This window comes from Dromiciops gliroides, chromosome 3, assembly GCF_019393635.1.
Source record: "Dromiciops gliroides isolate mDroGli1 chromosome 3, mDroGli1.pri, whole genome shotgun sequence".
NCBI lineage: Eukaryota > Metazoa > Chordata > Mammalia > Microbiotheria > Microbiotheriidae > Dromiciops > Dromiciops gliroides.
The window spans coordinates 606,905,308-606,923,399 of NC_057863.1; the positions used below are offsets into that span (position 1 = coordinate 606,905,308).

The 18,092-nt window shown below is 45.5% G+C and overlaps 1 protein-coding gene across 8 annotated transcripts in view; it reads left to right on the forward strand.

Moving 5' to 3' along the window:
- The window catches only part of PAQR7 (progestin and adipoQ receptor family member 7), a 51,446-nt gene extending 33,406 nt beyond the window's left edge, over positions 1-18,040 (forward strand). For 2 of the 8 annotated variants that reach the window (XM_043993277.1, XM_043993278.1), the window contains 5 exons: positions 3,925-4,044; positions 5,624-5,754; positions 6,300-6,413; positions 11,731-11,846; positions 15,300-18,040. In XM_043993277.1, coding sequence (XP_043849212.1) covers positions 15,322-16,377 — 1,056 coding nt within the window. In that variant the 5' untranslated portion in view covers positions 3,925-4,044; positions 5,624-5,754; positions 6,300-6,413; positions 11,731-11,846; positions 15,300-15,321 and the 3' untranslated portion in view covers positions 16,378-18,040. Of the gene's footprint in view, positions 1-3,924; positions 4,045-5,623; positions 5,755-6,121; positions 6,414-6,542; positions 6,693-11,730; positions 11,847-12,272; positions 12,655-15,299 lie in introns of those variants that run through there. The other 6 variants (XM_043993276.1, XM_043993280.1, XM_043993275.1 and 3 more) reach the window with 6 other exon arrangements.
- The last annotated feature ends 52 nt before the right edge of the window (positions 18,041-18,092 follow it).

An 18,092-nucleotide genomic window follows, 5' to 3' on the forward strand; every position in this document is an offset into this window, starting at 1 on the left:
GATGAAGGGGATGGTTTCAGAAAAACCCAGAAAGACTTTCATGGACTAATGCAGAGTGAAGGGAATAGAACCAAGAGAACAATTTATACAATAATAGCAATATCATAAAGGAAATCAACTTTAAAAGACTTAGTAACTCTAACACAATGACCCACTAAATTCCAAATGATATTTCCCCCTTTAAAAAATAATATTTTAGGGGCAGCTAGGTGGCACAGTGAATGGAGCACCAGTTCTGGAGTCAGGAGGACCTGAGTTCAAATCCGACCTCAGACACTTAACACTTACTAGTTGTGTGACCCTAGGCAAGTCACTTAACCCCAATTGCCTCACCAAAAAAAAAATTTTTTTTTAGTGGTATATGAATGTAATGGAATATTATTGTGCTGTAAGAAATGATGAGCAGGCAGATTTCAGAGAAACCTGGAAAGACTTACATGAATTGATGTTGAGTGAGATGAGCAGAACCAGGAGAACATTGTACACAGTATCAACAACATTATGTGTTGATCAACTGTGATAGACTTGACTCTTCTCAGCAATACAATGGTCCAAGATAGTTCCAAAGGATTAATGATGGAAAATGCTCTCCAAATCCAGAAAAAAAAAAAAAAGAACTATGGAATCTAGATGCAGATTGAACCACACTATCTATTTTTTTTTGTTTTTCCTTTTTGCTCTGATTCTTCTTGCACAGCATGACTAATGCAGAAATATGTTTAATGTGATTGTATACATATAACCTGTATCGGATCCCTTGCTGTCTTGGGGAGGGGGGAGGGAAGGGAGCGTGGGAGAAAAAAATGAAACTAGAAATCTTATAAAAACAAATGTTGCAAACTATCTCTACATGTAACTGGAAAATAATAAAATATTTTTATGGAAAAGATAATATTTTAATTTTTCCCCAGTTACATGTAAAAACAACTGTAAACATTTGTTTTTTAAAAATTGTGTTCTTAGGGGGAGGCTAGGTGGCGCAGTGGATAAAGCACTGGCCCTGGATTCAGGAGTACCTGAGTTCAAATCCGGCCTCAGACACTTGACACTTACTAGCTGTGTGACCCTGGGCAAGTCACTGAACCCCAATTGCCTCACTAAAAAAAAAAATGTGTTCTAGTGGGCAGCTAGGTGGCACAGTGGATAAAGCACTGGCCCTGGATTCAGGAGGACCTGAGTTCAAATCTGACCTCAGACACTTGACACCTACTAGCTGTGTGACCCTAGGCAAGTCACTTAACCCCCATGGCCCTGCAAAAAAAAAAAAAATTGTGTTCTAAATTCTCTCTCCCTCTCTCACCTCCCCCCTTCCTGCGACAGTAAACAATTTTATATAGGTTATACATTTACAACCATCTAAAACATTTCCATATTAGTCATGTGAAAGAAAACACATAAAAAAAAACCATGAAAAAAAAAAAGTGGAAAATAGTATGTTTCCATCTGTATTTAGATCCCATCAGTTCTTTCTCTGGAGGTGAAGAACCTTTTAAATTATGAGACCTTTGGAATTGTCTTAGATCAATGTATTGCTGAGAAGAGCATTTACAGTTGTTCATCCTACAGTATTTCTGTTACTCTGTACAGTGTTCTAATTCTGCTCACTTCACTTTGCATCAGTTCATGTGTTTGTCCATATTTTTCTGAAATCATTCTGCTCATCATTTCTTATAGCACAATACTATTTTTTTACAATCATATACCACAATTTGTTCAGCCATTTTCCAACTGATGTACATCTCTTCAATGTCCAATTCTTTGCCACTACAAAAAGAACTGCTATAAAAATTTTTTGTATAAATGGGTTCCTTTACCCCTTTTTCAGAGATACTTACTGTAAATACTTGGTTGCATTGGTTTTGTTTGTGCAAAAACCTTTTAATTTAATATTAATCAAAAGTATCGGGGGCAGCTAGGTGGCGCAGTGGATAAAGCACCAGCCCTGGAATCAGGAGTACCTGAGTTCAAATCCGACCTCAGACACTTAACACTTACTAGCTGTGTGACCCTGGGCAAGTCACTTAACCCCAATTGCCCTGCAAAAAAACAAACAACTCCCCCCAATTTTTTCTAGCTCTGTAAAATAATTATTTGGTAGTTTGACTGGCATGCATTGAATAAGTAAATCAATTTAGGTAGGATTGTAATTTTTATTATATTTAACCTGGCTTACCCATGAGCAATTTATATTTTTCCAGTTGTTACGGTCTGATTTTATTAGTGTGAAAAGTGTTTTGTAATAGTGTCCATATAGTTCCTGGGTCCAAAGTACTCTTGATAAAACATGCTCTCCACCTCCAGATAGGGAGCTAATGGACTCAGTGCAGATTGAAGCATATTTTCTTTTCTTTCTTTTTGGACATAGACAATGGGAGAATTTGTTTTTCATTACTAATACTTATTTATACTAGGTTTGGTTTCTTTTCTTAATGGGTGAGGGAAGGGAACTAGGGAGGGAGATAATTCAGAACTGAAAATAATATAAAATTGAATTTAAACTGTACCAACTGATACAATCCAGCCTCAGACACTTGACACTTACTAGCTAGTATATATGGCAATATTTGCAACATTGTACTCTAATAGTCTCCTGCTGCTCTGCTTGCTCAGAGGAGGTAGGTATCTCACTATCTATTCTTTGAGACCATTATTAGTTTTCCAGTTGCTCAAAGTTCAACCTTCTTTTAGTGGTCTTCCATATATATAATATATACACATATATGTATGCATGTATATAGAATTTATTTTTTCCAATTACATGTAAAAACAATTGTTAACCTTTGGTTTTTTACCATTTTGAGTTCCAAATTCTATCTTCCCCTTTCTCCCTTCACTGAGAAGGCAAGCAATTTGATAAAGGTTACACATGTGCAACCATGCAAAACATTATTTCCATATTAGTTATGTTGTGAAAGAAAACACAGACCAAAAAAAAAAATAGTATACTCTGTTCAGCATTAAGATTCCATCAGTTCTTTTTCTGGAGGTGGATAGCATTTTTCATCATAGGTCTTTCAAAATTGTCTTCGATTTCAATGATCTGTCATTTACATTGCTGTAGTAATTTAATATTAATGACACTTTCTGTATACTGTGTGGGACACTTGGGGTGCTGTATTAGTGGCAGGAGGCCAAATTGGTTTTTTGTTGTTTTTTTTTAAGTGAGGCAATTGGGGTTAAGTGACTTGCCCAGGGTCACACAGCTAGTAAGTGTTAAGTGTCTGAGGCCGGATTTGAACTCAGGTTTTCCTGATTCCAGGGCCGGTGCTCTCTCCACTGTGCCACCTAGCCGCCCCCCAAATTGGTTTTTGATCTGGCTTCCTTAAGTGTACAGAAAGGCATCATGCCACCAAATAATCTATTGAAGGGGTAGGACATCTGACTGACCAGGTGGTGTCATCTGCTTGAACCCCTAACTGTGAAGTCACCTCGAGTGGCCAAAAGGCACAGTATCTTCTCTTGTCTACCAGAGGATAACAACTCAGACACTTAAACTACTTCTACATCAACACCCACCCCGCCCTCCCACTTCTCTCCCTGTCCACATGCATGATCACAGAGGTGACACTGAGAAATTTAAACCCAAGACAGCTGGGTTCAGAATTTAGGTAGGGTATGCTTTGGAATGTTGTTCAAAATGACAAAAATATGAAATCTGATGACCAGAGACCTCCACCCTCTGTTCCACATTTGGTATTTCTTTTCTTAGTCAACAATCCCTTCTTTTTCCAGAACACAGATACTAACCCTACTGTGGTCACATAGTTTATTGAATATAGCAAAAATGAAAGGACAGAGGTTAAGTACTCTTACATAATGAAGATAACCAAAGCTAACATACTGTGCTTTAAAGTTGGCAGAGAACTACATGAAGCAATCTGCCTCCAGTCATCTTCTGAAATCTCCTTCTGTTTGCCCTTCCAGGTGTTTGGGATGAAGAGAAGTTTCTGAAGCTCCTGCCCACACCTAAAGAACATGGAAAGGGAAATAAAGTGTCAAGGGGATGTGTCTGGGACAAAGCTTCAGGTCTCAGGTTGTACCAAGGTAAAACAGGGAACTATGGAGAGACAGAGACAGAGAGAGCTAGAGAGAGACAGTGAGAGACAGCTTTCTTCTCTGGTTCACCAGCTAATGAATTTTTTTCCTTTTTTTTTTTTTTTTTTTTTTTTTTTGGTGAGGCAATTGGGGTTAAGTGGCTTGCCCAGGGTCACACAACTAGTAAGTGTTAAGTGTCTGAGGCTAGGTTTGAACTCAGGTCCTCCTGAATCTAGGGCTGGTGCTCTATTCACTATGCCGCCTAGCTGCCCCTGAAATTTATTTTCAATAGCTTACTCCTGGCCATATTAGTCTTATCTCGGCTCTAGGATGTGACTTACCCCTGTAAATCTGATTTCTGCCTCCTTGTCTCTGGTTAGCCACTTGAATTTCTGCCTGTAGCCACATTGGCAATAGCTGCAAGGGTGACCCATACCCGCTCCTATCACCTTATGGAAACCTGCAGTCTCAGTCTGAGCAACTGCTTGTTCCCTGTGGTCTGCAAGCTGGGCAGTAGGAGCAGCAGAAGGAAACAGAGGGAGCCAATTTGGGGTGACAGTGAGTGTCTGAATCACATCCTATTGAATGGCTTCATGCCCATTGTAGATGCAGAGCCCCTTTCCCCAGTTTTCTTTTGAAGGAGTGAAGGGTGAGATCTCCAAGCTTGCTTTCTTCCCAAATGATCATAGCCCCCAAATAAATAATAATTTTAAAAACGATAAAAGAACATGGTGTGGGCATATATGTGAAACAAGGACTAGAAGGATCTGTATGTATGTACGTATGTGCATGTGTGTATATTTCACCATTCAGCATTTCCTATAACTCTTTTTTTTTTTTTTTGCGCGGAGCAATGAGGATTAAGTGACTTGCCCAAGGTCACACAGCTAGTAAGTGTCAAGTATCTGAGGCTGGATTTGAACACAGGTCCTCCTGACTCCAGGGCAGGTGTTTTATCCACTGTGCCACCTAGCTGCCCCCTCCTATAACTCTTAACTATGTTGCTCTGAATTCTTCATATTAATTGATGATTACCATAGGATAATATTTAATTACTTTCATGTACCACAGTTTAATTAGCCATTTCCCCAATCCATAGGTATCTACTTTGTTTCTAGCTCTTTGTTACTATAAAATATGCTGCTGATATTTTGTTACTGTATATTGTGAGATGAGATTTTCCCTTGAGGACTACTTTAGTGTGTCTCAGAAGTTTTGAAATACAGTCTCATTATTATTATTCTCTTTCACACAGTTACTGTTTCTTTGATTTGTTCTTTGACCCATTCATTATTCAGGATATCATCATTAGGTCTTCATTTAAACCTGTATCTTTGTGTTTCCTGTAGCATTCCCCCCTCCTATCCCCCATGATGGTCTGCAAAGGATATTTTTTGTTTTTCAACTTTTTTTTAACATTATATAAATTTTCTTTGTGACTTGGTACATGGTCTGTTTTTGTAGAAATACTTCTTAGGCATATTTTTAATGTACATTTTAAAATGTTCCTATTCAGAAGACCTTCAGTCTTTCAGCTTTCAATTCAATGATTTCTTCAATTCTCTATTTTCTTTTCCCCCTCTTCAAGACTTTTCTCCAGGTTAAACACCCAGAGTTCCTTCGAGGCCAGTTCTCTCACCACTACTCTGCCCCCTTCAGGACATTTCCTGTAATGTGCTTTCAAACTTGGACTCGGCACTTGAGATGTGGTGTGACCAGGTATAGGACAGTGGGACAATCACCTTCCACCTCCTGAACATTCTACTCATAGCCTGTAGAATCATTCGATTTTTTAAAAGCTCTAAACTCTTGACATTGCATGCTCCAGAGACCTTTCTATCAGGTACCCTCCAGTTTAGCCAGCAAAATTTCGACTGAGCATTTTGGATGGGGATGGGGAAGAGGTGCGGGCATGATGAAGAGATGAGTATCGGAGAGAGGAGAGTGGGTGATGATACGTATCCTCCGACGTTCCCTCCAACTCCAAGATTCTATTACTTATGTGCACAATAGCTAATATTGGCAGCTTCCTGAAGCTACTTAGAGGGCACAGAACTGGAACCTTTTTGGAGACAGACAGATAGGACCGGAACACAGGGGGAGGGCGGAGGGAGGAAAACCACTGAGGAGGAGGGATCTGGCTAGTTGTGGTTTATATAACAATAACGCAGACGGTGCCCTGTAGGGATACGGAGTTTGGAGATCCGGTTGTCCGATGGTGCTTTCATTCATTCACGTATTCTCCATCTCCTGTTGTGTTCAAGGTCCTGTGCTAAGGCACCCGGGGAGAGGCCGAAGAAGGGGAGATACAGAGAGCCGTGACACATTCTCAGCCCAGGCGCTTGGAGATCCGCTCCACCGAGGTCTCCCTAACTGGGGTGAGCATTGCCCAGCAAGGCCCCAGCTCCCAACGGGGAGGGACAGAGGAGGGGCGAGGGCAGGCTGTCTGGGCGGCTCCCTGGGGGAGAGGGGGAGGGCAGGGGGTCGGGCCGAGGCCGGGGCGGAGTCGCTCCTGTTCCTCTTAGCCTCTTCTCTTCCCTGCGTTCTCTGGAAACGAAGCCTGGCGTTGGGGCTGGGGCTGGGGCTGTGTCTGCCAGTCTGCGAAAGCAGTGGCTCCAACCTCTCCTAGCTACATCCCGGAGGGGCTCGGGCGGCAGGTATGTGAGGAGGCCAGGAAAAGAGGGATGGGAGGAAAAAGAAAGGGAGGTAGAAGGAGGGGAGGAGGGAAGCCCGTGTTGGGCAGAAGGGGAGTTCAGATGGAGTTGAGTGTGCCTAGGGCCAGTAGCCCTGAAGGGTCAAGGAAGGAGGCGCGATCTGGGGAGGTTGGGAACGAAGACCGAAGCAAAGGCATTACTGGAGAAAGCTGAGGGGAGGAGAATGAGTTTAAGAGGTAGGAAGTGGGGATAGAGAGAACCGTGACACTTATTCTTAGCCCGTGCGCTTGGAGATCCTCTCTACCGAGGTATCCCCGACTTCATAGAGCACACAGCTGGAGAATGAGCAAGAAATAAATGGGGTCAGGGCTTTAAGGGATCTGAGCTTTCCTGATACTTTAGGAAAGCGGGGGGGGGGGTGTTGGAGGTGGGTGGGAAGGGGGATTAGACAGAGCCTCTTAGCTACCCCAAGGAATTCTAGGCATCAGGAATCGGCTCCTCAGAACCGAGTCTTTCAGGAAATAGGGAGGTAAAGGTCTAGATACACAGACATGTCGATCAGAGCTGGGAGGGGACTTAGAACACAGAAGGATAGGACGCAGATTGAGCAGGGCGAGAGGACTTGAAAGACCAAGTTGTGCAACTTTATTTTATGGCTGAGAAGATGGAGGACCAGCGAGATGAAGGCACACAGTTGGTTAATCCGGCGGACAGTTTGAGAACGCCTCTCTGTGCACAGGACCCTATCGTAGGTGCCGCGCTCAGAAGGCCTAGTGCCCACCCTCAAGGGCCAGGAAAGTGTGGAGAAATCTTACTGGGAAAGAAGCTCTGGCATTTCTGAGCCATACATCCTCTGGAAGCCAGGAAGGCCCTGGGACTTTTTTTTCTGAGAACAAGATGAAAAAGTTCTTGGATGAGTTGAAGAAGAGCTGGGGTGAGGGGAGGAGATGTGAGAAAAGACGGGGGAGTGGGTGTGACTAGTAGGTGTAAAGAAATGATAGTCTCGAGGTTCCTGGTGTAACAGGACGTGTTTCACTTCACTAAAACCTTTATGTTGCCTTAGACGCTTTGTGGTTGGCTAAGAACACGGTGTCCTAGCTCAGAGAGGAGATAGGGGACAGGGCATCCCTTTTTCCCTGGGACTAATGCCAACTTCATGATACCTTGGCCAAGGATGCTGCTTCTCTCTAGACCTCTGTTTCCTTCATCTGTGTTCTCCTCTTTGACCCTATTGTGTATGTCTTGTTTCTCTACAGGAGACTGAATTTATGGGGAATTGTTTCTTACACCCTGGTCACAAGCTCCCTAGAAGAAAAGACCTGCTTCTGTTTTTGTCCCTTATATGCTGTGTGATCCTGAATAGCTCTGTTAGCCTCTCTGTGCTTGAGTTTCCTTATCTTTAAAATAAGAGTAATCTACTTCTTGGAACATTCTGTAATTAGGAATCCAGGGATTATTATGATTATTATTTCAGATATCTTAAATTATTAGAGAAATAATAATTCACATTTATATGCATTAATAACAGCAGGAAATTTAAAAAAATTCCTATTTGGTTTTAGAATGCATTGTGGGATTTACTTTTTTAAAAGCATAAGAGACTAAGGTTCAGCATGGAGGTGAGCCAGCTGTTGGGTGGCAGGCATTAAATTCTTTTTGCCATGTATAATCCACAGAGTCCAATCATAATGCCAATAATTGAAAATTGACTGAATGAATTTCCTCTTTTCTGTCTCCCAAGAAATGCATCTTCCTCATTAACCAGCATATACCCCTGCTGGGAACCTGGACACCCCTTTTCATAGACCCCCACTCTTTTCATGTATTCCCAATTGAGAAGCCATAGTTACACCCTGCCCCCCAGGGACTTACCTCACTAGAAACCTTAGATAGTTCCATCAGGGATCCCTGTGCCTTTACCAGGGCCTCATGGACCTACAGCAGGGGACCCCTGTAGCCCCTTCCAGGGACCCTGTGTGTGGTCCAGGTAGACAGCAGACAGAGATCATAAGAGTAGAGCAGGGGTTGGGATGGAGAAAAAGATTTGTGAGCCATTTGAATATGAATTTGTGGAATTCATCAGGAAGAAGGGACACCTGGGGGATATCAGCCAGTAGAATCTGTACAGGATAGAGTAGACTTTAAAGTAGGAGAGTGGTGGTAACTCAGTGATAGCTGGTGGAGGGAGGGTTGGAAAGTAACATTGGGGAACAAGGAGTATGTCAACTCTTCTTGGCTCTGGATGTCAGGGGGTATGAGAGGAGCAGCCAGCTTTGGAGAGGGTGCCAAGAGGGGCTGTTTTCTGGAGGAAGCTCAGTGTCTGTAAGCAACAGTACACGGAAAGAATGTAAGAGGAAGTGGTCTGGTCTAAAGGGGAGTTTGTTACCAGTAGAGAAGGGTTCCAGACAGCACAGTAGAAAGGGGAGGCAGACAAGGATAGGGATTGTGGAGGACTGGGACTGAGTTAACCATTAGGGGTGTGATGCCCAGGCTGGGAGGTCTTGGGACATCTGGGGACAGCAGGTTCTGCCTCTGGGAGAGGGACATGGTGGCCGCTGGACTGTGGGGGTGACAGCCAGGGGTCTGGGCTGGGCAGGGAGGGCAAAGAGCTCCCTTTCCATTTTGGTGCCTGGGTCAAAGTGCTGCCCGTTCCATGTGGGCTTCGTGTCTATCACATAAGCGTCCCATGTGTCTGCCCCTTCCACAGATAGCCGCAGCATTTTCAGGGCTTACTAATGGTGTTAAACTTTGCCTTAAAGGGTAAGGTAATGGAATGTTCAGACCTCAAAAAGGGGTTTTTCCAGGGAGAGAAGAGAAATGATTAACTCAGAGGTCACACAGGGCATGTCTGTGTCTGCCTGAGTTTAACTGTAAGGCGCCCAGGACAGGGTCATAGTCAGGTCACCCAACACTTAGCAGTTTTATAACTTAATGACCTTAGCACGGTCCTCAAATCACAAAGTCAAAGGCATGTCCCCATTTAGCCAAGTGAATAGCAACAGTTTCTAAGAGTCTGGATTTAGAGCTTGGAGGGAACTTCGGAGGCCATCAGGGCAAACCCCCTTTATTGGGCCATTGTTGGTTAGTTGCGTAGGACTCTTCGTGACTCCATTGGGGGTTTCCTTGGCAAAGATCCTAGAGAGGTTTGCCATTTCCTCCCATCTCATTTTACAGAGGAGGAACTGAGGCACAGAGGGTGAAGTGACTTGCTCAGGGTCACACAGCTAGTAAGTGTCTGAGCGAGTTTTGTATCGAGGTCTTCATGCTTCCTAAGTCCCTGTGCCCTCTCCATTACACTAAGCTGACCACTACCATGTAAACAGTGGTGTGAGTGGATTTGGAGTCAAAAGACCTGGCTTCTAACTCTGGTTTTGCCGCTTTATTACATTTGTAGAATTAATCTATTGACAAGTATTTATCAGATATCTACTGTCTGTCTGCCAGGCACCAGGAATACAAAGATTAAAAACAAAACCAAAAAAGTTTCAGCCCTCAGACTTCACAAGGGAGTATGACATAGTGGCAAGAGTTCTATGAGGACTTAGGTTCAAATTCTGTTTCTGCTATTTGCCACCTGTGTTATTTTGGACAAAGTCACTTCCCCTCTCTGGGTCTCAGTTTCTTCATATTTAAAAATGAAGGAGGGGGGCAGCTAGGTGGCGCAGTGGATAGAGCACCAGCCCTGGATTCAGGAGGACCTGAGTTCAAATCTGACCTCAGATACTTGACACTAACTAGCTGTGTGACCCTGGACAAATCACTTAACCCTCACTGCCCAGCAAAAAAAAATTTTAAAATTAAAAAAAAATGAAGGAGATTGGACAAGATGACTCCTAAGATCCCTTTTAGCATTTAAGTCAATGGTTCCATGATTCATCCTTCCAGAGATGTTGACAACCACCCCAGAAGCCTCAGCTCCCAAGAGGAGCTCAGGCAAAGGGTGTGATACCATAACAATATGCCCTACTGCCTGGCTGCCTATTGGTCAAAGTGTATTCAGGCAGTGCAGAATACTTTTTACATTAGCCCCTGTCCAACTGGAAGGGTAAACTCTGATCCACCCACTCCCCACAACATTATATACTATCTATGCCAGTATGGGAGAGGTCATCTGGAGCAGCTATTATTTTTGATTACCCATACCTCCCTCTCTGGGGTGGATCATCAGCGTGGGCCCTTGAGATTCCACAGTTTGTGAGCCAGCTTTTGCCTTGGGCCTACATGTAGGCTTCTGCTAATTTTCAAGGCTGTGGGAATCTCAGAAGACTTTAAATGGACCCAACAGAGCGCTAGACAATGAACAGTGCAATTATTTAACAATTGAGAAATACATCTGACAACAGTGTCTTTAGGAAGTTCAAACATTGGCAACAGGTAAACTTTTCCACCCCTGCCCTTCCCCATATCCCCAAGGGTTTCCACTGGAGTAAGGTCAGGCTCTCCAGGAATCAGTTGTTGTAGTACTCTTTGAGGCCACAAGGTCTTTGGGGACCAGTTGGTGCTCCAAGGGCTTACCAGTGACTTAAGTCCTTAGGGAGAATTGAGTCCCTTAAAATAGCTCCAACACAACCCTCTCTAGGGTTTTGGTATTGCTATTAGATGCCTATCCCATTTGGAAGGCAGTAGGGTACAGGAGGAAGGACACTTTGGTTATAGGCACAGGGCCCAAGTTCATATTGTGTCTATGTAAAATGATGGGATCGGGAACACTTTTGAAAGACTTCAGAACTCTAATCTATACAGTTATCAACAGTGATTCCAGAGGCCTGAGGATGAAGCCTGCTACCCTCCTCCAGACAGAGGGGATGGATTTATGATGCAGAATGCGAAAAACATTTTTGGATATGAGAAAATATGGGGATTTGTTTTGCTTGATTGTACTTATTACAAGGGTTTTCTTTTTTCCCCAGTCAGGGTTGGGAGACAAGGAGAAAAAAATAAATCCACAAATGAAAAAAAAAAAAAGCAAAAATGAGGGGTCTGAACAGGATGATCTCTGTTATACGTTTGTTACAAATTTACTCCCATTTGCATTGAGTAGATTGGCGAACACTTCCATTTCCCTAATATCCTGTGAAAAGAGTTTTGGACTGAGAAAGAGCTGGGAGGCCTGAGACCTGGGACTGTCTTTGCTTTTGACTTGCTGAGTGATTTGGGGTAAGTCATTACTTTTTTGACCTCGGTTTCTCCATCAGTATATTAAGACAATGAGTGTGGCATCTGCCTCCCCTGACCTCTTTGTGATGTGAAGAGAAAAGGTATGGAATTTTTTTAGGGGAACCCTCAGAGACTGATGGAGTAGAGTTAGGAACCTATAGACTGATATCTCCTTTAGCTAAGATGAATGGTGGTAGGCAGGTAGTAGTGCTCTCCTCCACCACACCCTTTAGTGACATCACACAGGACATTGATCCTTGGAAACCCCACCCCTAACAGTCTCACCTGTCTTGTAGCAGCAGAGCATCCTGGGAAGTTGCCAGTTCCCCTGGCAGAGATCATTTGCCCTGGGCTTGAGAGAACCCTCCCTGTACCCCAAGGTGACCTTAGCATGCTTTGGAAGTTTTATCAGGAATGAAGGGTGGGCATCAGGCTGGTATAGTTCATGTTAACTGCATGGTCCAGATGGGCAAGGACAACCAGGGCTCAGTGGTCAGACTTGTTGGAGCAGGTTCCAGGGAGGCATCTCCCTTCCACTGGGCCTATCACCCCATGCCAGGTGTCCATCCCTTATGACCTCCTTTCCACCAAATCAGTGTTCATTTCACCAGCATCTTGAGGTTGGGCATGATTTTGAAAAACAAATTCTGTGAAACTGAGCCCCAGTGATGATCTGAAGGCTTTCCACAGGGGCCTCTCCTCCTTGAACAACCTCTCCATTTTCTTGGACTTCTTCCTGGAACTGAAGGGAGAGGGAAGAGATCTTGAGATGTTTAGTGGAGGCCCTGGGAGATGGGAGCCTAAGGAGGTGGGTGTGCCTTGCAAGGAAGGGCAGGTGGAGTGGAGGGCTGCTGGGAAATTGTGTGTGTGTTGGGGTGGTTGTCTCTGGAGCTTATGGGAAAAGTTCATAGGCTTGAGAGCTAGAATCTAGCCTAACTTCCTCATTTTACAGAGAAGAAAATCAAGGCCCAGAGGGAGGAAGTAGCTGCCCATTCACATTTAGTGAGAATTAGTAACAGAGTTAAGAGAAGAACCCAGGGCAGATGGTATAAGAAGATAAGAAATGATTTCAGAAAACATGTCCTAATGTAGTCATGTTGCATCGATGACATTGAGACTGTGGCTGAGGACAGGGCCCACTGTGGGGTCGACAGAGGAATGAGCAAAAGTCCAGGCCTTCTGAGAGGTTGATTGTCTCTCTTAATGTTTATAAAGAAAAAAGAAAAGTCATCCAAAGTAATAAGAGCAAACTAGGCCCTTCAGGGCCTATGAAGCTGCCAAGTTTCCTAGAGGGAGGGGCTTGTAAATCTCAGAGCAAGGAAGGAAGGTGGAGAGGCAGGATGCAGAAACCATAAGAAAACAGGGTGTGGAGTCAGGGGAGTGCTGGGTTTGGATTCAAGCTGGGACCCTTCTGAGTGCTATGGGCCAGTAGCCTTAACCTGTTTCTCAATTTCCTTTATTTGCTAAGTAGGGGTCATTGTTACACCACCCACGGGTCACAGAATTGTGGTGAGCAAAAGGCTTTGTTCACCTGGCAGAGCTTTAGAAATGTGAGTTGTGGTTTTATCATCACCACCATCATGACTATGGGGTCTGTTTTCTTGGATTTGGCTCTGCTGTCTTTTCTAGGCTTATGCCTTCTCTGGGCCTTGCTTTCTTCTCCAGTAAAGTGAAAGGGTTGGGCTAGATGGTATCTGAGATAGTTTAAAAGTCTGTTTCTATGCATTTTTCCTGCTGATCCTATGAACTCTGGAGGCTTTACTTTTTCTTTTTTTAATTTGTAAAATGAAGGGCTAGGTGGTTGCAAAACTCCCTTCCAGTCCCTATTTTCTAACACTCTGTGTCCTAAGTCCTTTCCAGCTCTGACATTTCCTGTTCTAAAGACCCTCATAGCTCTGACATTCTATGTTCTAAGACCCCTTCCATTTCTGACTTCCCTTGTTCAAAGTTTCCTTTTTGTTCAGACACTGCATGCTCCAAGATCTATTCCAAAAAGTTTATTCTCTGTTCTAAGGATCCTCCCAGATTGGACATTCCAGGTTCTAAGGTCTCTTTCATCTCTGACATCCCATGATCTGAGGTCTTTCACAGCTCCAACACTCTGGGGAGCTGCCTTGTTGTAATCTATGATTTTTGTGATTGGTGGAAAGTAGGAGGCAAGATGTTCCAGCGAAAGGCAATGAAATTTGGAAAAGAAGGTGGTGGCTTCAGTGAGTCTGAGTTAGGAAGTAGGTAACAAATTGTAATATTTCTAGGAAATTAGTTGGTAGAAGGCCCTCCCTAATGGCCAAATATAAAAATGGGGATGCTGAGAGTACTTTCTTTGATGTAAAATGATCCAATGCAGAGAGACAGCATCCCTAAGTCTAGTTACAGGCCTACATGTGAGGATTTAGGATACAGGAGAGAGTGATGTGCTTGGATATCACCATCGTCTGGCCTGGGAATTTGGTGGGGGGCTAGCTCTCCAGATCTTTGATTTTGGACATGTCGCCTCTGAGGTCATAGATATGCTGGCACTGATGGAGCTGGAGATGCAGGCCTAGGGATTCCCAGGCTCCTTCTGAGGCATTGATATTGGTAATAATTGAGGGAGAGAAGACAGTGTAGAGACAGAAAGAAGAATGGAGGCCAGAGGAGTCTTGAGGAGGAGGAAGTCAAGAGGGAGGAGACAGAAGGGACAACGGAAAGGCAGGAGAATTTCCTGTAGGACAGTGTATGTGGATTTCAGAACTAGCTTGTGGACAGTGTCAGATGCTGAGGACTAGTGGAGATGAGCTTGTGTTGACGTCCTCCAAGCTGTTGCAAAAGCTGTCTCCATGTGACCCGAACACTCTGTTGCCTCCTCGTTGGAGTCAGAGTATCTCAGTTTGAATCCCACCTTTGTGCCTTTGGACAAGTTTCTTAACCTCTTTGGGTTTAAACTTTCTCTGTACAAAGAGCAGGGTTGGATCAGCTGGACTCTTAAGGTCCCTTCTGTCTCTAAATCCATGGTCCTATGACCCATGTGGTATCATTCCTCCAACAGAGGATAAGCTTTGTTGGGTTTGGCCCTTGTGAGAGCCTGGTCTTTGAGAGAGGTTATTTGCTTAATATGATGTAAATTGCTTTTTATCTTTGTATCTTCAGCACCAAGCATAGTGCCTGGTCCATAGTGTACCTGGCCAGCAATGGGTATTAAACAAATACCTGTTGGCTGTTTGACTGAAGAGGCCAGGGGTTTGGAGATGAGGAGTTGCTTGGTCAGGAGAGCCATTTCAATAACATGGTTGGGTTGACCTGACCTAAGGGACTAAGGAGGGAGTGACCAAAGAGGAAATGGATTGTTCTCCTTTGTAAAATGAGGACAGTGCTGATGTTGACCACTTCCCAAGCTATTGTGCTTTGTAAACCTTGAAGTGGCATAGAAACAGAAGCTATTTTCCTGATTGTTCTCTTGTTTATTTTCCACAGCTCTCTGCCCTCAGCCCCCACCATGGCCACAGCCATAGCCCAGAAGCTCAGTCGGTTCTTCCCCAGTGTCCGGCAGCTGGGACAGATGCCCAGGCTCTTGGGGGAGCTGGCATCTCCCCTGCCAGACAGTACTGTGGGCCGGGCTGAGGTGCCTCGCCTCTTCTGGAAGCCATATATCTACTCGGGCTACCGGCCCCTGCATCGCACCTGGCGTTTCTACTTCCTGAGCCTTTTCCAAAAGCACAATGAGGCCGTCAACGTCTGGACCCACCTGGTGGCTGCCCTGGTGCTGCTTCTGCGCCTGGCATGCTTTGCAGGTACCGTGGACTTTGTGGGCGACCCCCATGCCCGGCCCCTCTTCCTCATTGTCCTCGCCTCTATCACCTACCTGTTCTTCAGTGCTCTGGCTCACCTCCTTCAGGCCAAATCTGAGTTCTGGCATTACAGCTTCTTCTTCTTGGACTATGTCGGTGTGGCCGTATACCAGTTTGGCAGTGCCCTGGCCCATTTCTACTACGCCATTGAGCCTGCATGGCATGCTCGAGTGGCAGCCATCTTCCTGCCTGCTGCCGCCTTTCTCGCCTGGCTGTCTTGTGCTGGCTCTTGCTATACCAAGTACCGCCAGTTGCCAGGGCTGCTGGGCCGCATTTGCCAGGAGATGCCCTCAGGATTGGCTTATGCCTTGGACATCAGCCCTGTGGTGCACCGCATCTACGTGGCCCAGGCCTTGGGTCAGGAGGACCCTGCTGTGCTCTACCACAAGTGCCAAGTGGCTTTCTTTCTTCTGGCAGCTGCCTTCTTCTCTGCCTGCTCCCCCGAGAGGTGGTTTCCTGGCAAGTGCCACATCTTTGGGCAGGGCCACCAGTTGTTCCATGTCTTTCTGGTGTTGTGCACGCTGGCCCAGCTCGAAGCCGTGGCCCTGGACTATGAGGCCCGGCGGTCCATCTATGAAGGGCTCCACCGCCGTGCCCCCCACAACTTCTCAGCCCTCTTCCTCCTCACCGTGGTCTGTAGCGTCCTCACCGCCCTCTTCCTCAGCCACCGTGTGAAGCAGGAGCTCAGCTGCAAAGAGGACTGAAGCAGTGGGAGGGTGCTGGGTGGAAGGGCCTGGGTCCAGCGTCCAGCTCAGGAGCTAGGAGAGCAATCAGACTATCGTAGACGCCCCAGTAAAATTGTTTGTGTCTGGCCATTGGTGAATCTAAGTGCCCCACCCCTTTTCCCAGTTTGAAAGGGGTAGGGGTGGACAGTAGACTTGGACTCTGAAAGGAAGATGGGGGCATGGAACTTTAGGATGCTAGGGTGTTTCTTTGTCTCCTGGTTTGCTAACCCTGGCAGACCCCCTCATCCTTTCTACCCTCTCCTATATTCATTCTGCACCCATCCCTCTTTCTGTGGAGCTGGAAGAAATAGTAAGAGAGGTGAATATGATTAACTTGGCCAGCAGAAGGTATAGTCATGGTTCCCCCCCCCCCTTCTCTGAAGTTACTTTGGGTGAGGTGGTTATGGTATGTGGGCCCTGTCTTTTGGGCAAAGGGGCAATGCATCTGGTGATAGGTTGGGTCTGAGGCAAAGCCCAGGGCTCTGGAATTGACGGGGAGGTGAAGACAATGGAGAACCACAGATGAATTTGAGAGTGGGAAAAGAAGTTCTAGGGTGGTCTCAAAGCTCAGTAACCCTCAGTGGTAGAGAGAAATGGGGAAAAGAGACATTAGAAGGTTCTTGGGATTGAGACCTTACGTTCTTTAGGAAAGGGTACCAAACCTTCCTTCTCTCCCAGCAAAGCTTGTGGGCGTTTTTCAGTCTCAGAAGGTGCCACAGGGGTAGTTTGAAGTGAACAACAGAACCAGAAGTTGATGAGCTGGAGGGCTACAAAACAGCAATACTGTCTCCCTCCCTGTGGACCCCCTCCCCCCAGTACCCAACCCCTCACTGGAATGGAACTTTGTGCAGCCTCCTTCCCCATCCCACTCAGAGCCTATCCTTTTGATCCAAAGGTATTTTCCTTCTTTGGGCTTCAAGCCCAAACCTAGATGATAACTTAAGGATAGATCTGGCTGGCCACCTCTCCTAGCTGCAGTGGCATCTCCCCCTCTTCCGGGCCCTGGAATTACCTGGACTGGCTCAGATGATCTCTGCTTAGGTCTTGGCACTGGGCTGAATTAGGCCAACTTCTCCCTGAGCTGGGGGTAGTGGGGGTGGGGAATAGAAATCCTCTCATCCACCTTCCTCATTTAATGAGGAAACTGAGGCCCAGAGATGAGAACATACTTGCCCAAAGTCACATAGCAATTTAGTGGTATAACAGGTTAAAACTAAGGTTCTCTGATTCCCTTTCCCTATGCTACAGCTGTCTGCTTACTCTTCTTCCGGGGAGGGTCTCAGATCTTTTCATTGTGGCCCTGAGAACTGATTTGAGGGTTGTTCAGGGGACAAACTGCTGTCCTTCAGAGCCAGGGGAGACCTGCTGCTACTGCTGCTATGTGCCGCAGAGTGTGAGAGCAGGCCAGGAAGAGATCCAGGCCCTCAGACTTAATAAAACTGCCCTGACCACAACTTCCTGCCTCCTCTCCCTTGGTCACCAGCCCCATAGAGAAGTCCAGGAGGTTGGAAGGAGGAAGGTCAGCTCTTTCTTGAGATACTGACCTGGTTGGGCAGCATGGGGCAGGGCTTCTTCTTCAGTGATTTTCCAGGCCCATTGCCTGGACTGCAATGGGCCTTAATAAATGTTAACTGAATTTGAATTTGTTGCCCGGCTGACCAGAGCCTTTATCTGGGGAAGGGCACGATGTTCCT